This window comes from Oncorhynchus keta, unplaced genomic scaffold (assembly GCF_023373465.1).
Source record: "Oncorhynchus keta strain PuntledgeMale-10-30-2019 unplaced genomic scaffold, Oket_V2 Un_scaffold_1952_pilon_pilon, whole genome shotgun sequence".
NCBI lineage: Eukaryota > Metazoa > Chordata > Actinopteri > Salmoniformes > Salmonidae > Oncorhynchus > Oncorhynchus keta.
The window spans coordinates 102,826-129,903 of record NW_026290848.1 but is presented as its reverse complement, the minus strand read 5'-3'; the positions used below and the strand labels follow the sequence as shown (position 1 = coordinate 129,903).

General features: G+C 40.6%; 2 protein-coding genes and 1 long non-coding RNA gene across 3 annotated transcripts; 1 reads left to right on the top strand and 2 right to left on the bottom strand.

Moving 5' to 3' along the window:
* Window positions 1-309: 309 nt before the first annotated feature.
* Window positions 310-3,241, bottom strand: LOC118388125 (beta-1,3-galactosyltransferase 9). Its single transcript, XM_035776969.2, has 3 exons — window positions 3,236-3,241; window positions 2,339-3,045; window positions 310-2,023 (listed from the first exon to the last, which is right to left on the bottom strand). The coding sequence occupies exons 1-3, from the start codon at window positions 3,239-3,241 to the stop codon at window positions 1,639-1,641; spliced, it is 1,098 nt and encodes a 365-aa protein (XP_035632862.1). The 3' UTR covers window positions 310-1,638.
* A 4,292-nt stretch (window positions 3,242-7,533) lies between these two features.
* Window positions 7,534-11,106, top strand: LOC118387802 (uncharacterized). Its single transcript, XR_004826455.2, has 3 exons — window positions 7,534-8,298; window positions 9,831-10,223; window positions 10,967-11,106. It is a non-coding gene; the product is annotated as an uncharacterized LOC118387802 (long non-coding RNA).
* psmd5 (proteasome 26S subunit, non-ATPase 5) lies at window positions 10,607-21,986 on the bottom strand. Its single transcript, XM_035776522.2, has 10 exons — window positions 21,773-21,986; window positions 20,650-20,794; window positions 15,798-15,911; window positions 15,583-15,711; window positions 15,144-15,253; window positions 14,864-15,006; window positions 14,485-14,676; window positions 14,246-14,355; window positions 12,455-12,595; window positions 10,607-12,112 (listed from the first exon to the last, which is right to left on the bottom strand). Exons 1-10 carry the CDS (start codon window positions 21,943-21,945, stop codon window positions 11,855-11,857), a joined length of 1,515 nt encoding a protein of 504 aa, XP_035632415.1. The 5' UTR covers window positions 21,946-21,986; the 3' UTR covers window positions 10,607-11,854.
* Between the last annotated feature and the right edge of the window lie 5,092 nt (window positions 21,987-27,078).

Here is a 27,078-nt window from a genome sequence, read left to right as displayed (position 1 = left end):
AGAGTCAAGATGTAGGGCGTTTTGTAGGCTATTCCAAAAATGGGGGCAGTAAAACTGAAGATGGATTAACATAGATCGGGATGGAACCTCGAGAGTTAACCATCCCTGTGAACGTGTTTGGTGTCTCATATTTTAACATTTTAACCGTGAGGTAGGTCAGAGGCTTGTAATAGAGCTTTTTAAGCAAAACGTGATCTACGAGACTTTTGACACAGCATCCAGTGATAAGTATTAAAACTGTCACCTGTGATAAAGTGATGTTATATCTGTTTGGGCTTCTTGCAGTCAATTTGCAGTCTACAAATTATTTGTAATTATTTTCTGGCCCCTTGTCCATCCACTCAAGATAAAATTTGGCCTGAGATGGATACGTTAATCTGACATATGAATAACTAAATTGAAGATTAAAATGATAATCAACCAAAGCTTGAAACCATATTGTGAGAGTTCAGTGACCAGCCGGAGGTAGACAGCACAACAGCACCCTCCTCAGGGGATAGATACTCACTGCAAAGCCAATTAGTACACAGCTGGGGACACTAATTGCTTTGTGTCTTCCTCTATATAGGTGTGCCAGGAGAGGAGCTCGAGAAAGATTGGGAGTAGAGATGGGGACCTGTGAGGATGTCGGGTTTTCCTACCTCAGAGAAAGCGTCTGGGCGCCTTGTCGCCTTAATCAAGGCGGGCTTTAGGTAGAGAGAAGCGTTACGTATGTGTAGATGATAGTCTAAGACAGGAGTAGCTGTTTGTTGTTTTGCTTTCCCTTTTTGGCCACGGCATTTGGTCAACGGCTTAGATTCTGTTTATTTGTTTTGCTACGTTGGCCGTTCCCTGTACTGGAGTTATTTTGTTGGGTGAAGGAATACCAGTTTAGTAAACGGAACCACAGCTACAGTAAAAGGAGCCACAGCCACTGCCTCTGGTCTGTTCATGTTATGCCTCCCGCCTGTGTTAGGGCGCTTCGGGCAAGCTGATCCATTCACACTATGTGAGCCCTGGGTTGAATTGAAACAACAGCTGATGATGACTTCACAAATGCTATACAAGGCCTAAATAGTATCATTGATGATATATCATTTATAAAGTGTGGTTACATTCCAAGATCAGCACCTCTCCCCCACAGCAACAATATCTGGCTTCTTCTGCAAAACAATCTGGCTTTTTGCAATCAAATCCCTTTAACTGCAACTCTTCAATTAATATTTAATCCGCTTCTTATTTACACGATCAAATAAAGTAGAGAATTGTTTCCTGAAATAAAAACTGAAATGCAATACTGAGACTCATATTCAAACTTACACACACACACACAGGCACGGACACACTTATATGTATATAGTGTAGGATACAGTATTTATTGCATCTTAGGCGCTCTCACTGCTCATCCATTGTCTCTTAACCAAGGCAGGCTTTAGGTAGAGAGAAGCGTTCCTCATTTAATATTTATATATACTTATCCCATTCCTTTACTAGATTGTGTGTATTAGGTTTTGTTGTGGAATTAGTTAGATATTAGGTTTAGTTGTGGAATTGTTAGATATTACCTGTTAGATACTGCTGCACTGTCAGATCTAGAAGCATAAGCATTTCACTACACTCATAATACCATCTGATAATCATGTGTATGTGGATTTGGATTCAGTCTTCCTGTCCTTTTGAGTTGAAGAAGGACAGTTTGTCCACGTAAGTGAGAGCCTTGCAAGCCACCAGGCCATAGTAGGTCTCTAGAAAGGAACACCCTCCATCCTCCTGGCCCAGATCTGCCCACACTGTCCCAAGCTCCTCACTCCCCATCCCTGGGGTGTTGAACAGGTAGCGGTAACAGCAGTCATTATAATGAATGTGTTTCTCCCCTGAGAAGCGTGCACTGTGGGTGGGTACCACCCCGGCCTTCCAGGCACACAGGCCCACAAACACATCAGCTGGAAGGGCGGCACGGACCCCAGCTGACGCCACATACACCTTCCTGACCACATCCTGGGAGAGGACAGAGGCAGTTCTGGCACAGTAGTCTGGGAGATACCTATTAGGGCACAGTAAAATGTACACTGTCAGTATACCTTGGGTCCTACCTGGGTGCATATTAAGGAGCAAACAGGACACATGGGAGTTATTCAGCCTTTTGAAGGACAATGAAAGCTGATGATTATTTCTTTCAAAACTAAAACTAAACGTTTTAAATTCAGTACAATTAACACATTGTTTCTTAATAATGTAAAGTATTGTCCTATTGTTTCCATGTGTAGTTTCCTACTGTTTCCATAAGTATGTTCCTACAGTTTACAATGCCCTCCAAGAGTGGATGAATAACTCTCCTATGTATATCCAGGTACAGTACCTGTCTGGATAGAGGGCTGGAGATAAGTAGCTGGGACTGGAGGGGTCTCGGTCGGGGGTGTCTTTGTGCATCACCCTCCCCAAGTAGAGGTCCTCAGGGTGCCTTCTTAGCCCCAGTAGGTAACCCCCTAATGCAGGGAGGTTGACAAACACAGAGTCCTCTGTGATCAGGACGAACCTGGCTACTGGGCAGAAAGCCACCACCCACCGTAACGCCAACACCTCCCTCTCGGCCTGACCATGAGGGGAGTCATTCACGTATCCTTGGACCATGTCGCCATGGCGACCGGACTCCGTCATAACAGTCTCCTGGGTGGCGGTGGAGGGAGACAATCCCAGGAAGAAGAGTGTTCTCACGGCAAAACTCTGGACCCGTGTTTGGTTGGCCCAAGTGGCCCTTACCGCATTCCTCTGGGTGTGATTGCTTGGGGAACTGAAGACGATGGTGAGGAGGAAGAGGTCACTGTTCAGGCAGGCATTTGGATTTGTAATGGGGTAATACTGGGACTCGTTTCCCCTGGTCCCACTCAGGTCTAGTTTACGGGCCCTCTCCCTCACGTCCAGGACTGTTCCATCTGTGTATACCCCTGGGGTGGGCTGGAGAATGTACTCCTCTACAAAGTCAGCCCCAAACAACAGGGCATGGAACAGAAGCACATTGAAGAGCAGGAAACACCACTGGTGGGTACGCAACCTGCACAGAGAGAACTGCAGAGAGAGAGAGAGAGATTCAAACTTACTGATGTAACACATCAACACACAAAACAACCCTGATCACAATGCTCAGCTGTTCCTAATCTTCATTTAGAAAATCCACAGACATGGTTGGGAGTTTCCAGATAGAAATAAAAAAGGTCCGTTTCATGCTAATGTCTTTGAGGGAACTAAATATGCTTACCTGCATGGTGTCTCCTCATAAGGAACTGCTCCTCTGAAACAGTAAAGCCCTGAGTAACTTGGTCACACTGGCTGAATGAATAGACTAGTATGAATCTAGTTTGCAGAGGTCTTTCCACCACCTGGTAACTCTACCACCAGGTAACAGTAACACTACACTCTTCCACAGGGTCAGATGGCTGGCTATTCACAAGGAAAGTATCCTCCATCATACATATAGTAATGGCCTGCAGAGAGACTGGAGTAATGCACTGTATGAGAAACAACAACCCAGGTAAACAAACCAAGTAAACCAATTGTTTACTGTCCTTTAACCCTTTACACTTGTGGTAATTGGCCTATATGGATAGGGCTAAATTGAAATGTTTCTTACAGAAGAAATATGAAAAGCATATGCACAACAATGGTGGTAATTGAAAGGGAACCGTTTGAAGATTGTGGGGTGAGCTCACCTGACACAAGACTGAATCCAAACATTACACTGTTGATTTTATGTGCATTTTACATTTACTGTACTTTTTGCCACATTTGCCATGAGATTTTAAAATACTCTGGATACATTCAGTAACATGATAAGTATATTCTTGAAAATGTGGGGTAGGTGCAACATTAGACAGAGTTTGAAGAGAGGACTAACTGGTGTTTCCTAGTGGCTACACACCTCTCCAAAGTGTGCACACACTTTTATGACTCAAAGAAGTCTTCAAATACAAGTTGCTTTTTGAGCTGTCTTAGCTGTGTCATTGAGGAACTCGCACAAGCACACTTGTAGTTGTTTTGTTTAGAACACGAACCTGTATCTCCGCAATCACACAATTACTGTTATTCTTCACACAATCTCAAAACGGTCCATTATAAATCGCAATCTGGGTCAAGTGGGCTTCATTTGAAAGCTTGTTCTATTGCCAACATGACCAGCTAAGTTATAAAATATGATATTACAAGGTTAGGCTTTCACAATGCACATTTTCTTCACAATAGACAAACAGGCTCATTCTGTTCAGAACAACTCTGGGTATGATACCATGTCATCTTGTAGCTGTACATAAAACATAGGTATAATAAATGTTGAAAATGTATATGACATAATATGGAAATGTGAAGTGCACTTTTGGTCTCAAGGGTGTTTGGCTTGCTTATATGACATCAGAGGTATTTATTATAATCCTCAACGTCTCATCTTTCAAAATACATAGAGTCCTCTTAATTTACAGCACTATGAATCGCAGCGCCAGAGCTCTGCTGTAGCATGTTACTGTAGAGCTACTGTATTCCAATTTAGCCATTTATCAGTGCCCAAATCTGCCATTTTAAATGGTATACGGGTACGAGTGTAAAGGGTCCCATTTAGGCCAGGTTTCAATCAGATCAGTGTTAACCCGCAATAACCGTCAAACCCATAGCATTATCATTGCTTTTGATAAGGAGATGTCAGAGGTGTAACTGCTTTGGCGCTGTCAAATCAGTGAGCAGATAATCTTGCCCACATGAAGAAATACTACAGTTTACTATAGTGTACTGTAGAATACTATACTACACACTGTAGTATCCCTCTGTCATGCCCTGGCCTTAGTATTATGTGTTTTCTTTATTATTTTGGTTAGGCCAGGGTGTGACATGGGTGATTATGTGTTTGTCTTGTCTAGGGGTTTTGTAGATTGATGGGGTTGTGTTCAGTGTAGTATTCTAGGTAAGTCTATGGTTGCCTAGAGTGGTTCTCAATCAGAGGCAGGTGTTTATCGTTGTCTCTGATTGGGAACCATATTTAGGCAGCCATATTCTTTGGGTATTTCGTGGGTGATTTGTTTCATGTCTCTGTGTTTTGCACCAGTTAGGACTGTTTTGGTTTTTCCACGTTTTCTTATTTTTGTATATGTATATTGTTCACGTTATCATCTTTATTAAAGATGTTCAACCATAACCACGCTGCATTTTGGTCCTCCTCTCCTTCACAGGAAGAAAACCATTACACCCTCAATCATATGTAGATCTTAATATAGAATGTTCTAGTATACTGTAGAATGCTACAGTTAACTGCAAAAAAACTACTTTTTTTATTTTTTACTACAGTATACAATTTACATATACCCTGCCCATTCCCCTCCCCCATGTTGCATTTTGTGCCACACAAGTGAAAAACCTACATGTCAAGTATAGACCATATTGTGTGTAAGTTACAGAACTAAGCAGAAGTTCTGAACTCTCTCTTTTTTTGACCCCAGTCCTACCCATGTACAGGCTATGGAACATTTGCTATTTTAGTATTTCTCCAGTATGTTTCCTGAAGGAAAAAGTCTCCACTTCTATGTCAAAGATAATAAAACTAAACCACTACTGTAAATACTACAGTAATGAATGCAGAAACACTGCATTAATTACTATAGTATATAACAGTTATTTTACTACAGTATTTATATTATAGTTAACTGTAAATGCTATAGTAAACTGCAGTAAATACTACAGAGGTCTGCAGACTTTAGTCCCCAAATACACTACAGTAAAGTCTACAAAAGCACTACAGTAAATACTATAGTATTTATATGATAGTACACTATCATATTTTTTCATGTGGGTGTGGTCATTGTTACAAAACCACACCTGTCCTTATATCCCACTCACATTATAAGTTCAGAAAGATAAAGTGTAGGATACAGGTTATTCATACATGAGACACGACACAACATAAAACAAAAATCAGAGAAGAACTTAAAAAGAACAGGTTTCATAGCGGTGAATATAGGCATTTTACTTAAAAAACATCCTCAAATGGCACCATCCCCACTGAATTCCGGTACAACGCCAGAATGCAGCCAGCAACCCAGTCCCAAACCAAAAATCCATAAGCCCCACGATGCATCAGCATTCTGCAACATCTTGAGACCACTGGCTCTCTGTTGACAACACCAAATCCTGAAAACCAGTTCACCGACATGCACAACCCTCCAGGATGCCCCAACTGCAGACCAAAGAAGACAATGCCCAAAGACATTCTCAGAGCAAAATGCTCCTTAATCAAAACACAGAGACCATAAAAAATGCTAATTACCTGAAAAGTTTCTTGGCTCATTCTAAAAGTCAAAGTCGTTGTACCGAGGCATGACTTCCTCCACAGAACCCTTGAGTCTTCCAATCGGCTGTTCACGTTTTCTTGTCAATACACACACTAAAATCAGTACCAGGTTCTAAAAAGTCATAGATTATTACATTTTAGGTGGTCTATCGATTGTTTTACCAGAAAGAGCAGCTAAAACTAATGGAAGGGAATGGAATGTTCGTGTTGAAAAAAATTCAACAAACTCTGTTGAAAACAAACCGGGAGCGTTTGTCAATGGAAGTCTGGATGAACACACCTCTGGAACAATACAGAGAAGATTTCTAATGTCCACTAGCTGACCACAACCACACAACTGCTGAACCACACAACTACTGACCGGGTTGGGTATGTTTCCAAATGTAATCCATTAGTTACTAGTTACCAAAATTGCAATTAGTAACGTAATCTGGTTACATTCAGTTACTTTTAGATGACTTTCCCCTTAAGAGGCGTTAGAAGAAGACAAAAATGTATGTTACCAATTGAACAACACCTATTGCAGGATAAATACATGTTAAAGTTTACATAGCTGGCCATATATGGATGTTACATTTTACTTTATGGGTTGGTTATGTAGGCTTCTTCTAACCCATCACTTTCTACTACATAAAATAATATGATTATATCTTTACATTAAAAACCAAAGTCTATCAGAATTCCAGTCATTTCAAATAATGTTATGCCCCTTGATCTTCAAGAATAGGACTTGGAAATATGGAGGTGTAGATTAGCCAAATTGTTTTACCTGAGCATAACCCCAAAACTAAGGACTTATTAGCCATCCCTACTCTATTGTTTATGATTTTGTTGTCATGGAGGACTGATTGGGCTCATTGATTCAAGTTGAAAGATAAAATTATATCAGAATTATTGTTTTAACCATGTTATGAGGCTATACAGTGTTTGTTTACATTTAAAATGTTTACAAACATTGGAGAAAAACACGCTTATATTTTGTCATATTCTTCAAGAATTAATACATACAGTACCAGTCATTTGGACACACCTAAACATTCCAAGGTTTTTCTTTATGTTTACTATTTTCTATATTGCATAATAATAGCAAGACATCAAAACTATAAAAGTTCTGACAGAGGAGTGTGTCTTGGTGGTGGCAAGGACACACTCAAGAAACACCCACATCAAACCACACCCCCAAGCCAACTCACATTTGGCTTCTGTCATGGACGCCAGAATTTACATTTCCTTTTTCCCCCCCATTTTATTTATAAACACAAACAAAAAAACAACACAACACAACACAACCACCACACCAGATACACACCACCAGAATTTATTGATGAGCAAGCCAAAATACTAGCCCAAAGAAGCGGGTGCAGTTCCGGTTTGGATGTTAAATGACGAGACACAATTACGGTCCAAACACTGAAAAGACACACCCTATCCCCTCAGCCCTCAAATTAAGTGGACACTTCTGATGACGTTTCATGACGTTTGACGAGTATACACTTGCAGGGCAAGGGATGACCCTTAACGTCCTTGTGTACTTGTAATGTGATATTGTACCCCCTAGCTCGATTGTCCATTGTTTGTAATCTATGTATGCTTGTGTTCCCTGTGTGCTTTATGTATTGATTTGTTGTTAATAAATAAATGAAAAAAGGGATGTGAGGAAGGAATTATTTTTAAAGGAACTACGATTGGCTGGAAATGTCTCACTTGTTAATCCCGCGATGATTGTTTTCAGCCACCGGTGGATTGTGGGTGCTTTATATGCGCTACATTCAATTATCAGTGCATGTCTACTTATATTAAATATATAATTATTAATATACACCTACTGTATGATAGCTAGTAAATTAATTAGCTAACTAATGTTAGCCTGCCTAGCTGGGAACTTCTGAAGGAGAATGTTTTATTTCTACAATTTCCAAAACAAGACTGTACATCACTAAGAAAAGTCCACGAAAACTTAAATACAACATCAATGGAGTAGTCAACATACACGTGTAAGTAAAAACAAATGAAAATAAGTTATACATTTTTCTACTACGTAAAAAGTAAATATCGTAGCGAATTGAATTATGGGGAGTTTCAGGCCCTTGAGTGAACATAATTGTACACTCGCAAAGCTGACTATAAATGATGGGCTTACGTTGCAAACTTCCCTTGCTTGGCAAATCATTTGGACCACCCGCCATTGACGGGGATTCCCCCAAGGGCATAAGGTGAGGGTAAGTGGACTTGGGTGTGTCTTTTAAAGTGTTTGGACGCAAGCAGAGTCATTGATGCTTGTTCAGCATATTGCAATGCATCCGGGTATATCAAGCATGCTTGCAAAAACACTGCTGCAGCAACTAACATTTACCAACAGATGGCAGCAACGTCCCATCTTACACCCATAACATCTTGACAGGAGCTGTCAATTCACTAACAAAACAAACCTAATAATAATAATATCGAACATGAACAGTTTAGTTTTTTTCAGGGAATAAAAGAAACAACACATTTTGATAGTCTCCTCACTTTTCCCATTAAAAAAACAAGTTATTTCAGAAAATATTTAGACCCCTTGACTTTCTCCACGTTTTGTTACGTTACAGCCTTATTCTAAAATTGACTTTTAAAAAAATTATCATTCACAATATACACACAATACCCCATAATGACAACGCAAAAACAGGTTTTTAGACATTTTTGTAAATATATTCTATAAAACTTTTTTTTAAACAGATTTCTTATTTACTTAAGTATTCAGACCCTTTGCTCTGAGACAAAATTGAGCTCGGGTGCATCCCGTTTCCATTGATCATCCTTGAGATGTTTGTAGAACTTGGTTGGAGTCCACCTGTGGTAAATTCAATTGATTGGACATTATTTTTATACTGAGGAGTGGTTTCCGTCTGGCCACACTACCATCGAAGCCTGATTGCTGCAGAGATGGTTGTCCTTCTGGAAGGTTCTCCCATCTCCAGAGGAACTCTGGAGCTCTGTCAGAGCAACCATCAGGTCCTTGGTCACCTCCCCAACCAAGGCCCTTCTCCCCCAATTGCTCAGTTTGGCCGGGCGGCCAGCTCTAGGAAGTCTTGGTGGTTCCAAACTTCTTCAATTTAAAATTGGAGGGCACTGCGTTCTTGGGGAACTTAAATGCTGCAGACATTTTCTGGGACCCTTCCCCAGATCTGTGCCTCAACACAATCTTGTTTCTGAGCTTTAGACAATTCCTTCAACCTCATGGCTTGGTTTTTGCTCGGTCAACTGTGGGACCTTATTTAGACAGGTGTGCCCCTTTCCAAATCATGTCCAATCAATTGAATTTACCACAGGTGGACTCCAATCAATACCTCACAAACAAAAATATTTATGCAACATGCAACAATTTTACAGAATTACAGTTCATATAAGGAAATTAGTCAATTGAAATAAATACTTTGCCCTAATCTACGGATTTCACAACTGGGGAGCCAGGCCCAGCCAATCAGAATGAGTTTTTCCCCACAAAAGGGCTTTACTACATACAGAAATACTCCTGTTTCATCAGCTGTCCAGGTGGCTGGTCTCAGACAATCCCGCAGCTGAAGAAGCCAGATGTGGACATCCTGGGTTGCAGTGGTTACGCGTGGTCTGCGGTTGAGGCTGGTTGGACGTACTGCCAAATTCTCTAAAACGATGTTGGAGGCAGTTTAGAGGATAAATTAAATAACTCATTCTCTGGTGGACATTCCTGCATTCAGCGTGCCAATTACACACTCCCTCAACTTGAGAAATCTGTGGCAACAAAACTGCACATTTTAGAGTGGTTCACTTGTATAATGACCATGCTTTTTAAACAGCTTCTTGATATGCCACACCTGTCAGATGGAAAGATTCTTGGCAAAGAAGAAATGCTCACTAACAGGGATGGAAACAAATGCGTTCACCAAATTGAGAAATTGTGAGTATGGAATATTTCTGGGATCTTTTATTTCAGCTCATGAAGCAAACACTTTCCATGTTGTATTTATATTTCTGTTCATTATAGTTGTGCTATGCATTTGTAGAGAGAAAATGATAAGTAGCGTATAGTTACTTTTTCTCCAATGCAACTTCCAACAGCTATTTAAAAGGGGTATCATTGCAGCTTTTGACATTATCGATCATAGTCTGCCGTTGAAAAAAAATGTGTTATAGCTTTACCCCCCCTGCTATATTGTGGATAAAATAATTACTTGTAACAGAACACAGAGGGGGTTCTTGAATGGAAGCCTCTCCAACACAATCCAGGTATAATCAGAAATTCCCCAGGGCAGCTGTCTAGGCCCCCCCTTTATATATATATATATATATATCTGGCTTTGAGAAAATGTATATGTATACGGATGAATCAACACTATACACAGCTACTACAGCAACCGGAGCACTTAAGAGCTGCAGAATCCGTGGCAAGGAATAAGTTAGTCCTACATGTTGGAAAAACATTCACTAAACCTCAACTAAATATTGTAAGACTGTGGAAATTGAGTAATATGAAGTGACGAAACTGCTTGGAGTAACACTGGACTGTAAACTTCTGGTCAAAACATGTTGAATCAATAGTAGCTAAGATAGGGAGAACTCTGGTCTGTCCATAGCAGCAGCTAATGGGGATCTCTAAGAAATACACGTCACAGGCTAATTTTGAAAATTCTTCTGCGTTAGGATACATCTGAGCATCCTCCGCTGGAGGCGGCAATCGAGGAGAGGAAATGCCTCCGTTCACCTATTAATTCACATACATATGGTGACCACATCAGTTTCTGGGATACAGAAGAGGAGTTGAGAAAAGGCCTGTAGGTACACTGAGTATACAAAACATTAGGAACACCTGCTCTTTCAATGACAGACTGACCAGGTGGAAGCTATGAACCCTTATTGTTAAATGCACTTCAAATCAGTGTAGATGAAAGAGTACACAGGCGGTTAAAGGATTTAAGTCTGGAGCCAGAGACATGGATTGTGTTTTTGTGCCATTCAGAGAGTAAATGGGCAAGGAAAAATATGTGCCTTTGAATGGTGTATGGTAGTAGGTGTCAGGCACACCAGTTTGAGTGTCAAGAACTGCAATGCTGCTGGGTTTTTCACACTCAAATGTTTCCCGTGCGTATCAAGAATGGCCCACCAACCAAAGGAGATCCAGCCAACTTGATGACTGTGGGAAGCACTGGAGTAAACATCCCTGTGGAACACTTGACACTTCGTGGAGTCCATGCCAACGAATTGAGTTTGGTCTGAGTGCAAAAGGTGTTCCTAATGTTTTGGAAAGTCTGTCTTATGCAAAGTGTGTGATATAAAAATCATAAAACTATTGGATTGTCATTTTCAATATGCTTCCTCTTTAATAAGGGCAAATATTCCACTTAGAAAAGGTAACAGTAAATGCATCTCAGGCGATCTAATAAAATAACAGGAATTGAGTCTCGTTGGTCCTGGTCTCGTAGCAGTCTCAAGTTAAACCTACTATCCATACAGCTCACTACTTTTGAGTAGGGCCTAAGGTAGTGTACTATATTGGGAATAACGTGTAATTTGAAATTTTCCCCATTTCTCTCAGTCCGCTCCCTCTGTGGTCACTGTTGCCACAGCGGTCACATAGTACGCTCCCTCTCGGAGGTAGGACCGCAGGCGTAAGTAGTGCTGGCTACCCAAGATGTCCGCTGCTGTGGAAGAGCTCACCAGCGCACCCACAAGCTCAAACTTAGCATCCTTCGCTTCCTTGGTCGGACCAGTCGAACGGTCGACAATGAACTCCATGAACCCTGGCGTGCCAATCATTAACCTTTGACCCCATGGCTGGGGAGCGATGGCCTGCAACACAACAAAGACACCAGACAAAATTCTCGAGTTTTAGCCAGTGAGGCAATAATTGATGAACAAACAATTCCTATGTTTTCATGAAATCACCTCCGACTCAATGACACTTGGTCTTTTACAACAGTGGGCCAAAATCACAAAGGGTTCATAAAAAGGTACCACTGATATAATCAAAAACAGATAGAAGCAACCATTTTATGAGTCTGAATTCTTACATCAGATTCTATACAAAAAAATATGTAGTATGGTGCTGAAACATATCCGCAGTTACTTTGTTCCGTTTTTAAGGAAAAAAAGTTCAGTAATGTGTACACTAATTCCTGACCATCCACTCACAGTGAATATACGTAGAGCACTACAGTGGAGCTCAGGGAAGGGCTGGATGCTGATGTTCCGGATCATCTCCATAGGCTGGTTAGACAGCAGATGGAACCAGGACTCTGTTAGAACCAGCAGGTCCTCTGTCTGCTGTTCAGCCTGGTACGCACACAGACACAGCATTCTTTACACAAGGTCCATTATGTCGTTTTATGTATGACCTGACTCATTTCAGAAACAAATGCAACTTGTAGATCGGTCATTCTCATTGAAAACAAGTCAGAAACACTAATGTTCAAAAGTTTGGGGTCACATAGAAATGTTTTTTAAAGAAAAGCACATTCTGTCCATTAAAATAACATCAAATTGATCAGAAATACAGTGTAGACATGGTTAATATTGTAAATGACTATTGTAGCTGGGAACAGCTAATTTAATGGAATATCTACATAGGCATACAGAGGGCCATTATCAGCAACCATCACTCCTGTGTTCCAATGCACGTTGTGTTAGCTAATCCAAGTTTATAATTTTAAAAGTCATTGATCATTAGAAAACCCTTTAGCAATTGTTAGCACAGCTGAAAACGTGTGCTCATTAAAGAAGCAATAAAAACTGGCCTTCTTTAGACTAGTTGAGTATCTGGAGCATCAGCATTTGTGGGTTCGATTACAGGCTCAAAATGGCCAGAAACAAAGACCTTTCTTCTGAAACTCATCCGTGTATTCTTGTTATGAGAAATGAAGGCTATCCCATGCAAGAAACTGAAGAGCTTCTACAATGCTGTGTACTACTCCCTTCACAGAACAGCGCAAACTGGCTCTAACCAGAATAGAAAGAGGAGTGGGAGGCCCCGGTGCACAACTGAGCAAGAGGACAAGTACATTAGAGTGTCTAAAACGACACCTCACATGTCCTCAACTGGCAGCTTCATTAAATAGTACCGGCAAAACACAGTACAGGTGCATCAAAGATGGGACCGAGAGACTGAAAAACAGCTTCTATCTCAAGGCCATCAGACTGTTAAACAGCCACCACTAACATTGAGTGGCTGCTGCCAACACACTGACTCAACTCCAGCCACTTTAAACAATGCTACCTTATATAATGTTACTTACCCTACATTATTCATCTCATATGCATACGTATATACTGTACTCTATATCATCGACTGCATCCTTATGTAATACATGTATCACTAGCCACTAACTATGCCACTTTGTTTACATACTCATCTCATATGTATATACTGTACTCGATACCATCTACTGTATCTTGCCTATGCTGCTCTGTACCATCACTCATTCATATATCCTTATGTACATATTCTTTATCCCCTTACACTGTGTATAAGACAGTAGTTTTGGAATTGTTAGTTAGATTACTTGTTGGTTATTACTGCATTGTCGGAACTAGAAGCACAAGCATTTCGCTACACTCGCATTAACATCTGCTAACCATGTGTATGTGACAAATAAAATTTGATTTGACACTAGTCTCAATGTCAGCAGTGAAGAGGTGACTCCGGGATGCTGGCCTTCTAGACAGAGTTCCTCTGTCCAGTGTCTGTGTTCTTTTGCTTATCTGGCCAGTCTGAGATATGGCTTTTTCTTTGCAACTCTGCCTAGAAGGCCAGCATCCCGGAGTCGACTCTTGTTTTGCAGGTACTATAGATTAGTTTAATATTTTATGGTTACTACATAGTTTTGATGTCTTCACTAGTATTCTACAATGTAGAAAATTGTTAAAAAAAAAAAGAAAACAATCTGGTAACACATACACCACTGAGATACAGAGACACAGACAGACCTGCAGAGTGATTAGGAGTGAGATGGCCTCCAGACAGCGCACTCGCAGCTCGGTGGCTCCACCGCTGGCCAGCTGGCTCATTCTCTTCAGCACAGCATTGAACTTCTCACCTGAACACACACACAAACCAAAACAGAAAGTGAGTAATTGTTATCTACTGCCGTTACTAAATTGTTTATGTAATAAGGAATTCATGCAGTGACACAAAACACAAACAAAGCAACATACAAAATAAAAACCTGTTTTCTGCAGGACTTGTTTTCCCTCCACAGTGGAGCCCAGGACCCCCAGGGTGTCCAGAGCCACTCCAGTCATAACAGGGTCTGGGTCGATGGCCATCTCAAACACCTTGTTCTGGAAAGCCGGGTAGGTCTCACACACGTGCTGGGGACTGTCCATGATGGCCAGGTTCCCAAAGAACTTCACCAGCCCTGTGTGGGAGACATCATGGTCCCATCTGGCTCAGTTGATAGAGCGTGGTGATTGCAACGCCAGGGTTGTGGGTTTGATTCCCATTGGGGCCCAGTATGAACATGTATACTGTACACTATACTCTGGATAAGAGCATCCGCTAAATTACTAAAATGCAAATGTGAGATGAACTCATAACTTCCTCACCTGGCAGGTAGAAACTAGAGAAGGGGTCTGATTTTGCTCCAGTGATCATGTTGGATATCTTATCCATGATGCCTTGCTGTGCCAGGTACTGGCGCCCATGCTGACTGTGGGAAAGTGTTGTCACCATCTCAATGGCTGTAGCCCTGAAACAGACAGAGGTCACCACATATCATAAAAGGGAAATGGGAGGGGGAGTTGGTGTGTTCGTCTGTGTGGCCAGTGACAGAGAGTAGGAGCAAGAGATTGTCTGTCTGTTTGGTGTGGGTTATCCATGTTTTACCTGACCAGTACATCATCGCCTGTCAGCTCTCCCAGTAGCTGGGAAATAAAGCTGCTGTTGGCACAGTAACCCAGGGAGACAGGAGAGACAGACGATATGTCCACTATCAGCTGCAACAGGAGAGACAAGTCAATATTGAACAACAGAAGAATTGACATTCCCATTCAAGACATAGGTACCAGATTTATACTAAGAAAAACACTTCTTTCCATTACTGTGCTTATTGGAATTTGCACTTCGTAAAAACATGTTAAAATATTGTTACTAGAGTAGTTGCTGCAATATTCAGATGTATGAGCAACTTCATGATATGTTTAACTGATGCTTATCACTATGCTCCACCATGCAATTCTATTTTCAAACACTCATATGGGTAAGAATATTTCCAAGAGATTAGACATATTAGGAAACAGACAAACATGTGTGGCAATGGGCGTACCTCATATACTCTGTATCTGACAATATCACTTGTAGCCATCACATCCTTGAGGTCTTTCAGCAAGTCGCTCCTGAATAGAGCATCTAACCCAGCTTTTGAGTGGCTAAGTTTGGCAAGAGCTCGTACTGCCTGTGAAATTGATTAACTGGTCTTGAGCAACAAGTGGTTTTGAAATGTAACATGTGGTTACAAAAATGTTTCATCTTTATGCCAACCTCTTTGGCCACTGTCATCTTCTCTCCTTTGATGCAGTGGATCACTTCCCGAAGTATGTCTTGGTTGTTCTGAATTTCTGTTACTGCCTCATGGTTCAATACCATTCTACCAATCTGCAGAAAATGAAAATGTTATTGATTATGGCTGATCTTTGTATTAAGTTATGCCACCATGACAGCTAGAGTGAACAGCTCTAGGCTCAGACAGACCAGGGGTGTATTCATTAATAGCAGAAAATAGCTAAACATTTTGAAACAAATTCAGGTAGGTCCCTCCCAATGTTCTCTCTAAAAAAGAAAAATGTGTTGGCATTGAGCACATTTCAGGTCTGCTGAGTGCAAACTTGAACATTGTGAAAATTCTGTGGAACTTCCAGTGTGCGTTTACTGTGAAGACTAGAGGTCGACCGAATATGATTTTTCAACGCCGATACAGATTATTGGAGGACCAAAAAAAGCAGATACCGATTAATCGACCGATATGTAAATGACAATTACAACAATACTGAATGAACAATGAACACTTATTTTAACTTAATATAATACATCAATAAAGTCAATTTAGTGTCAAATAATGAAACATGTTCAATTTGGATTAAATAATGCAAAAACAAAGTGTTGGAGAAGAAAGTAAAAGTGCAATATATGCCATGTAAAAAGCTAACATTTAATTTCCTTGCTCAGAACATGAGAGCTGGTGGTTCCTTTTAACATGAGTCTTCAATATTCCAAGGTAAGAGGTTTTAGTATTTATTATAGGAATTATAGGACTATTTCCCTCTATACCATTTGTACTTCATTAACCTTTGACTATTGGATGATCTTATAGGCACTTTAGTATTGCCAGTGTAACAGTATAGCTTCCGCTAGATGATATCAACCATGTGTAGTTAACCTCTGAGCACGGAACCCGGTAGCGGGCTGAAATTCCACAACGTACGGTGATCGCTACATAAATAGTCATATTAAACATTCATGAAAATACAAGTGTCTCACATGTATCGAAAGCTTAGAATCTTGCTAATACAACTGCGTTGTCAGATTTAAAAAAGGATTTACTGCGAAAGAATACGATGCGATTATCTGAGCATAGAGCCCCATAAAAAATACAATTCAACCAGCACAGGCGTAACAAAATCACATACATCTTCGTCTGTTTGCAATCCCAATGCTCATTGTTACACAATGAATGATCTTTTGTTTGATAAAATCCATTTTTTATAGCCTAAGACGAAAAATTTTGTGAACCGCTTGTGTCGTGAATTCAGTCTCATTCCATTTTCAACGACACATTCCAGATAAATAACCCACACAAAACGTGACTTTTCCAGTCATGTTTGGTTTCATTGCAATCAACTGGTTTGTTTGTAACACAACCAAACCTGATGGGACATTTCATGGGACGTATTGACTGAAGGAAACCGATTTGAAGAAAACAGTAAAAGTAATGACACCTCTGTGCACCAATGATATGACCACGGTTTCATTGATTGGGTTAAAATACAGTCAATGACCACTGATCGTCTTGAAATCTAGCTGGGTAGATAGCCAATGAGCTGAAGTAAACGGCAATATGCAATGGTTGTGTGTTGGAAGACCAACCCATGTCGTAAACTCCGGCGTAAAGAGAGTCATTCGCTATTGAAGTTTTATTCCGGAAGGAGCTACGCATTTTACGCACAGCGTTGTTTTGGTAAACGCGCAGATTCAGCTGTTTATAGATCAATCAGTATGGCGACTAAGTCAGGGAAAGCTAAATCTAAGTTTAGATATACAGATGTACACACAAAAAAATAAATTGATCGGAAAAGTGAGACAGATTGTTGTAGGACGATTCATTTAGCGATTCCCAAGTGGAGGAATATTTTTGAACGGAGAGGACACCGTTGTAGCCACTGTGTATAATCTGTAACGGTGACTGCAGAAGAGGAACAATGTCACCATTTTGGACTGATAAGTTCTTCTCATGCTAATGCCCTTGTTTGAAATTAATCATATAAAATATTTGTGATTTTCTTTTAATTTTAGAAGCAATATATAAAAATGTAATGTGATGAAATTATGTGATGAAATGTGTCTGCCGCCCCACCCCAACCCACATGAAATAGCCTATTTGAGGCTGTTGAGGGGAGGGCAGGCCCACAACAATGGCCAAAGTGAAATGGAGACAGTAGATACAGCTGGTCTGTCATAATATAATAGAGACAGTAGATCTAGCAGGTCTATAATAATATATTCAACCATATGTTCCCTGTACTCATATATATATATATATATATATATATATATATATTTATTAATTATACCTCACCAGCACAAGGTGATGTTATATCCTTCCTGTTTGGCCATGTCCGGGGGTCTCATCGGATGGGGCCAGTGTCTCCTGACCCCTCCTGTCTCAGCCTCCAGTATTTATGCTGTAGTAGTTTATGTGTCGGGGGGCTAGGGTCAGTTTGTTATATCTGGAGTACTTCTTCTGTCTTATCCAGTGTCCTGTGTGAATTTAAGTATTCTCTCTCGACCTCTCTTTCGACCTGAGCCCTAGGACCATGCGCCAGGACTACCTGGCATGATGACTCCTTGCTGTCCCCAGTCCACCTGGCCTTGCTGCTGTTCCAGTTTCAACTGTTCTGCCTGCGGCTATGGAACCCTAAACTGTTAATATTTACTCTTGAGGTGCTGTCCTGTTGCATCCTCTACAACTACTGTAATGATTATTATTATTATTATTATTATTATTATTATTATTATTAGACCCTGCTGGTTATCTATGAACGTTTGAAAATCTCAGCCATGTTCTGTTATAATCTCCACCCGGCACAGCCAGAAGAGGACTGACCACCCCTCATAGCCTGGTTCCTCTAGGTTTCTTCCTAGGTTTTGGCCTTTCTAGGGAGTTTTTCCTAGCCACCGTGCTTCTACACCTGCATTGCTTGCTGTTTGGGGTTTTAGGCTGGGTTTCTGTACAGCACTTTGAGATATCAGCTGATGTACAAAGGGCCATATAAATACATTTGATTTGATAGTGGACTGAGGGTCTTCCAAATATTGAAAGTGTGTAAATAGGTACCCATGTTATTTTGTAAATGTATATCTTTTTTTCTTCATATTGTTTTAGAATACCATTTTGTATATAGTTATTTGTTTCAAAATGTATACCTTCACCAATTTGGCCACTTGGGTACATTTGGGCTACTTGTGTGGGACACCTGGGTGACTTCATGTTAAATGCACACTCATTTTGGAAGTTATCATTCTGAAACTTTGCACAACTACTGTTGCCCTCTTATATTTTTCACTGAAATTGTCCCCATCATCCTATCTGAATGTTTGTTTTATCTGCCCCTGAACGAGGCAGTTAACCCATCGTTCCTAGGCCGCCATTGAAAATAAGAATGCGTTCTAAACTGACTTGCCTAGTTCAAAGGTATTTAAAACATTTTTATAATAATAAAAGACCATATTCATTTTTTTTAAAGGCAAATCGGCACCCAAAATACCGATTTCTGATTGTTATGAAAACTTGAAATCTGCCCTAATTAATCGGCCATTCAGATTAATCGGTCGACCTCTAGTCTGTGCCTACATTTATGTTACTTCACAGTCCCGACTGTTCTGAGGCGTATTTTTTATCTTCTTTTTTTTTTATCTGATTCTACTGCTGCATCAGTTACCTGTAGCTCAGTTGGTAGAGCATGGCGCTTGTAACGCCAGGGTAGTGGGTTCGATCCCCGGGACCACCCATACGTAGAATGTATGCACACATGACTGTAAGTCGCTTTGGATAAAAGCGTCTGCTAAATGGCATATATTATTATTATTATTATATTATGTGGAATAGAGTTCCATGTAGTCATGGCTCTGTAGTACTGTGCGCCTCCCAGTCTGATCTTGACTTGGGGATTGTGAAGAGATCTTTGGTGGAATGTCTTGTGGGGTATGCATAGTGCTAGTAGTTTGAACTGGGCTGGTTCTACTGTTATTGGCAATTTTCTGGGGTTTTGTGGTGGGACACTGAGCAGCTCGATCATAACACATCAACCCCGTTACCCATAATTTGTTTAACAATTTCATTTTTTGGGTGAAGCTTGCATTCAATTGCCACTCCCTGTTGCAAAACCAAGCTTACATTCCCCCTGGAGGAAATTTATGGCTGACTTAAGTCAACCCTGTTACTATATTTGGCACTAAGACACTTATAGGCATTGTTTTTTATTTAACCTCTTTGTGGGAAAGCATGTTTTTTTTTATTACTAAATTACACTTCTCAAAAGGGCACCCAATTGGTGGAACGACCTTTATGAAAGTTGTAGTTTATTATTTTGACCCAGGGCAGCAGAGACAAGCCTATTTAATAACAAAACGGAACTCAGCTTTTAAGATGCAGTGTTTGAGTCAACCGTTTCCTACGGTGCGCCATCAAATATCTGCTATCTGAGCAGCTAACCGATCGCTGCAGCTGTACATAGTCCATCGGTAAATAGCCCACCCAATTTACCTACCTCATCCTCATACTGTTTTTATTTATTTACTTTTCTGCTCTTTTGCACACCAGTATCTCTACCTGCACATGACCATCTGTTCATTTATCACTCCAGTGTTAATCTGCTAAATTGTAATTATTTGCCTACCTCCTCATGCTTTTTGCACACAATGTATATAGACTATTTTTTCCATTGTGTTTTTGACTTGTTTATTGTTTACTCCATGTGCAACTCTGTGTTGTCTGTTCACACTGCTATGCTTTATCTTGGCCAGGTCGCAGTTGTAAACGAGAACTTGTTCTCAACTAGCCTACCTGGTAGGCTGAAAGGTGAAATAAAAAAATTAATACATGACAGCTGTAACATACTTGTGTCAATGCCAGTATTTTGACTGTGTCATCAGGATGTTTCAGTCCAGCCTGAAGTTCCACTCTGCAGTTTTGGGCCAGGTGGACAGGGCTGAGGGCGAGCAGGATTCGACCAAGGATGTCCACGCATAGCTCAATTTTCTCTCTGTGAAATTAATGAGACTTCGTCATTGAAAATCTTTCATGCACGACTCATACTCACATCTCACCTGTCAGCTACATGAACGCACTTTGCATTAAAGCTAGAATCCTTAATTGAAACAAAGCCTGTGTTTTGGTAAAAAGCTGAGGGAAGGGCTTGGAGAAATGTAACCACTCACATTCACAGAGAGCTATGGATGCAAGAACTTACCATCCATGACATCAAAATTATAGTTTTAACCTGGGCCACATTCAGTTGCAAAATGTTCTTAAGGTTCCAGTTAGAAATGCAGAGAATAGAGCCGACGTGATTCATTATTCTACATGTCGGAGACTGGGGCATATTTGTTCTACATAGCATCTTTCTACCTAAACTTTCCAAAATGTTGCATCCTCCTGAATGCACAATATATTTGGAGGCTATACAGTGTTTGTTTACTTTTACAAACATTGGAGTAAAACAAGCTTGTATTTTCTAGGATCTGATAGGGTAACTACGACAATTTAACTAAGCTCATGAAGCATTTAAAAGATATTGAAATGAAACAGGCAGGGAGCAAGTCTCGAACCCTCGACCTTCTAGCCCGAAGTCCAGCGTGCAACTATGATTGCAGCTTTAAACCATTGACAACACAGCTAGTTACCTAAGAAAGGGCCAGTAACGTTAGCGTATCTAGCTATTTACATTGCATTAATGAAGGCGCTGTGTATCTTTGGAAAGCGCTAGCTAAGAAAAGGCCAGCTAGTCAAGAGTAACGATAGCATTCATACCCAAGTCAGCAAGCGAGTCGGGAGACAGTGGTTTAGGTATGTAGCTATACTTATGTAGTAGCTAAGTTAAATTGCATGAACGTGCTATCTATTTTGCAAGGAAGCTGTCCAAGCTAACGTTCGCTAACTAACCGTTTGAGTTTGTTGCCATGCTAAATAGCTAGCTAATGTTAGTATTAAGGCTTGACTCAGCAGTGCAGCGGTTACAGACCTGTCATTTGTGTTCAAAAGAGAGAAAATCACTTCAAGCCGGAGTCCACTCACTGTATCCCTAAGGGCGCTTACAGGTATTGATAAAACGGCCGTTTTTAAAGTTTGCAGCTCTTCAATAGGCTCTTCAAGGCTTGCTATTTCAACGAACAAACTCTCAATTGAGGCTGCCATTTTGCTCTTGCAACCTTCTTCCTCTTTGGTATAATGGCGTTCGCAACAATTATGTGTGCATTCCGCCACCTACTGTACAGGTGAATAATACAAATAACCAAATAGAAAAAAATGCAGTAAAAATAATACATATATACAGTTTATAAAAATAAATCATACAAACTATCAATAACGAAGTTTACATTTGACTAAATTAGCCTGCTTTTCTGTTCTAATCAGGTCCCTAAACACCTTCAGAAAGATCCTATGAGGTCGGGACATTTTCTGATGACAGTAGTCCGTGCAGTGCTACTGCCGTTAAATCTTGGAAGCCCAAAAAACGTCTCGGCTGCAGATAATATGATGTCCAGCTACGTGGGCTTCTTGGACACTTGTGCTGTACAATTAATAACTGTGGCTATAAAAGCTACAAAATCCACTTTTGACGTATAACACTGCAACTGGTTGCTGTGCATCCAGCGCCATATCTTCTTCAGAACTGTGGCCTCTTGCCTCTTCAACTCTCTTCACCACCTCCAGATAGGAGAGGTGCACCTGCACCTGATCCTTGACACTACAACCTCTTTCACCCTAACAAGGCACTCGGGGAATTCAGGAATAAATTCCCTACCACAGTTACAACATTTTACATTCACAGACTCCTTCATAACATATTCCTTCTGTCTGCAAACACTTGACACGTGGCCAAAATTTTTACACTTCTTTCATTACATTGGGTTTTGCACGAACGCTCTTATGGCATAGCTTATATATCCCAGCTTTACACAGGGTGGTGTATACTCTTCATCAAACATCAATAATACAAATACACTCTCCAATTCTCCGTACGGGTCAAGCCACGTGCATTAACTACTGCTGTATATTTTTACTAAGATATTGATTATCAATGTCCAACGGGATGCCATAGTTAACACATTTTACCAGTGCCCTGCTCTGAAAATCAAAGCTGTCTACTTCATGCGTCCATAATTTCGTGAGCCACAATTCATGCTCATTTTACTTTTTGGATACACATATCATCAACATACCACTCCAGGTTACTTTGACTGCGCCCACTTTTCCCAACGCTTTCTTCGCCATCCTTGTGACTTCCAAAGGTTTTCCCAAATTAACATCCTTTTTCCAAAAACGTACTCCAACAAGAAACGATTCATCATTCACTCATTCACTCATTTTCCACAACAATTTTATCCCTTTTTGTTCCATTATTGTTGTCCACTCATATTTCTTACTAAATCAAATTGTATTTGTCACATACACATGGTTAGCAGGTGTTAATGTGAGTGTAGCGAAATGCTTGTGCTTCTAGTTCTGACAATGCAGTAATATCTAACTGTATTCGCCGCGCTTTCATCTTCAAACAACATTTCTGCTTCCTCCATCTCAACTTCTCAAAACACTTCTCAAAACACCACATAGGGATGTGGCGGTCACAAAATGTTGTCAGTCGGTGATTGTGAAGCAAATAACTGTCGGTCTCACGGTAATTGACTGTTAATTAACATAAACACATTTAGCATCTCCTGGCTTCCACATGTGACGACCCTCACACTCTGTCTGCCGTATTCTCTCTTTGTTCTTGTTTCCTTATTAGGATGCCGGTGGGCGGAGTTGGGAGGGTCATCAGCTACATGGGAAACACCTGGGCCCCGTGTGTCCCAGGATAAATACACCACTCTCTCCATGCAGACACCTTTAGAGATTTTGTTGTATATCTTGGTGGTTTTTGGTTGTTTGCTTTGGCACCTTTCAACACCCTGCATTATCACATTAATTCATGCAAAACACTCACTTACACACACCATTGTATATTGTACTTAATTTACTTTATTTAATAAATATATGTTTTGTTACTCCTTATCTCCACATTGTCTCCCTTTTGTTACAGGCTTTGAGCCGGTTCGTGACACACACAGCCTACAAGCCACTGATGCAGACCTTTGGATCATCTACAGTGGGGAGAACAAGTATTTGAAACACAGGCGATTTTGCAGGTTTTCCTACTTACAAAGCATGTCGAGGTCTGTAATTTTTATCATAGGTACGCTTCAACTGCGAGAGATGGAATCTAAAACAAAAATCCAGAAAATCACATTGTATGAATTTTAAGTAATTAATTTGCATTTTATTGCATAAGTATGTGATAACCTACCAACCAGTAAGAATTCCGGCTCTCACAGACCTGTTAGTTTTTCTTTAAGAAGCACTCCTGTTCTCCACTCATTACCTGTATTAACTGCACCTGTTTGAACTCGTTACCTGTATAAAAGACACCTGTCCACACACTCAATCAAACAGACTCCAACCTCTCCACAATGGCCAAGACCAGAGAGCTGTGTAAGGACATCAGTGATAAAATTGTAGACCTGCACAAGGCTGGGATGGGCTACAGGAAAATAGGCAAGTAGCTTGGTGAGAAGGCAACAACTGTTGGCGCAATTATTAGAAAATGGAAGAAGTTCAAGATGACTGTCAATCACCCACGGTCTGTGTATCCATGCAAGATCTCACCTCGTGGGGCATCAATGATCATGAGGAAGTTGAGAAATCGGCCCAGAACTACACGGCAGGACCTGGTCAATGACCTGAAGAGAGCTGGGACAACAGTCTCAAAGAAAACCATTAGTAACACACTATGCCGTCATGGATTAAAATCCTGCAGCGCACGCAAGGTCCCCCTGCTCAAGCCAGCGCATGTCCAGGCCCATATGAAGTTTGCCAATGACCATCTGGATGATCCAGAGGAGGAATGGGAGAAGGTCATGTGGTCTGATGAGACAAAAATAAAGCTTTTTGGTCTAAACTCCACTCGCCGTATTTGGAGGATGAAGAAGGATGAGTACAACCCCAAGAACACCATCCCAACCGTGAAGCATGGAGGTGGAAACATCATTCTTTGGGATGCTTTTCTGCAAAGGGGACAGGACGACTGCACCGTATTGAGGGGAGGATGGATGGGGCCATGTATCGCGAGATCTTGGCCAACAACCTCCTTCCCTCAGTAAGAGCATTGAAGATGGGTCGTGGCTGGGTCTTCCAGCATGACAACGACCCGAAACACACAGCCAGGGCAACTAAGGAGTGGCTCCGTAAGAAGCATCTCAAGGTCCTAGAGTGGCCTAGCCAGTCTCCAGACCTGAACCCAATAGAACATCTTTGGAGGGAGCTGAAAGTCCGTATTGCCCAGCGACAGCCCCGAAATCTGAAGGATCTGGAGAAGGTTTGTATAAGAGTAGTGGGCCAAAATCCATGCTGCAGTGTGTGCAAACCTGGTCAAGAACTACAGGAAACGTATGATCTCTGTAATTGCAAACAAAGGTTTCTGTACCAAATATTAAGTTCTGCTTTTCTGATGTATCAAATACTTATGTCATGCAATTAAAATGCAAATTAATTACTTAAAAATCATAAAATGTGATTTTCAGGATTTTTGTTTTAGATTCCGTCTCTCACAGTTGAAGTGTACCTATGATAAAAAGTACACACCTCTACATGCTTTGTAAGTAGGAAAACCTGCAAAATCGGGCAGTGTATCAAATACTTGTTCTCCCCACTGTATATTAAAACAAGTTGAATAAATCCATGTAATATAGCCTACACCTTCACAATAAATCCATTATTTATTTTAGACAGGTCTAAAGAAACATGATATGAAGAAAATATATTCTATTTCAGAACAGAATCGCATCCTCTGAGTGGTCCTTATATTAGGTCCTGATCTGGCTATGCCAAATGTTTGTGGGCTACAATAGTTAATTTAGCAATCAAGATTTGCTGAGAATTCCATGGCATTTTATATTATTATATAGTATAAATAATGCAATTGAACAAAGCTGAATAATATAGAAAGGATATGTTTCCAAATGATTTGAGAGAGTGCGCACATGGGGCTAATCTGTGTTGAGCAGTTAAAAAATAAATAGGTACTCCTATATGCTTAATTTAGAGTTATTAATGTAACTTAAGTTGTTCTACAAACGTTGGGCTATGTGTTTTGATTTTTAATATATTTTAAGGCTGCATGATGCAACTCTATTTCACGGCCATTGTTGGTGGAAGAAGGTGAGGACCAAAGCGCAGCGTGGTATGTGGTCATGATGTTAATATTTAATGAATCAAACTGAACACTGAAAAACAAAACAACAAAGTGAAAGAACGAAACGACAATGAAACAGTCCTGTCTGGTGAAGACACACAACAGAAAATAATCACCCACAACTCAAGGGTGAAAACAGGCTACCTAAGTATGGTTCTCAATCAGGGACGACGATTGACAGCTGCCTCTGATTGAGTACCATACCAGGCCAAACACAGAAATCCCAAATCATAGAAAAAAGAACATAGACTGCCCACCCCAACTCACGCCCTGACCATACTAAAACAAAGACCAAACAAAGAAACTAAGGTCAGAACATGACACTCTAATGATGATTTGAAAACAGTTGCTTGAAAGGCATGAGCTTTTTTTTTACGCAGGCTGTACACACTTCATCAGTGTACTCATTCACAATTTGACAAGCACTTGCTAATGCATCTAATTTCCCGATGGCATCCCCTTGAGTGGCCGTAATGCACCCTAAAGAATTCCATGCCTTTTGCGGCAAATGTTCCATTAGCAGGAAAACACTATTATCAAAAGCCATCGCAAATGTGATGACTGATTTTTTATATTTTTTTCCAACTTTATTTTACCAGGTAGGCCAGTTGAGAACAAGTTCTCATTTACAACTGCAACCTGGCCAAGATAAAGCAAGCAGTGCGACAAAAAACAACAAGACAGAGTTACACTTGGGATAAACAAAAGTACAGTCAATAACACAATAGAAAAAGCTATATAGAGTGTGTGTAAATGGAGTAAGGAGGTAAGGAAATAAATAGGCCATAGTAGCGAAGTAATTACAATTTAGCAAATGAACACTGGAGTGATAGATGTGCAGATGTCACGTTCTGACCTTAGTTCCTGTATTATGTCTTTGTGTTAGTTTGGTCAGGGCTTGAGTTGGGGTGGGTAGTCTATGTTATTTTTTCTTTGTTGTATTTCTGTGTTTGGCCTGGTATGGTTCTCAATCAGAGGCAGCTGTCGATCGTTTTCTCTGATTGAGAATCAAACTTAGGTAGCCTTTTCCCACCTGT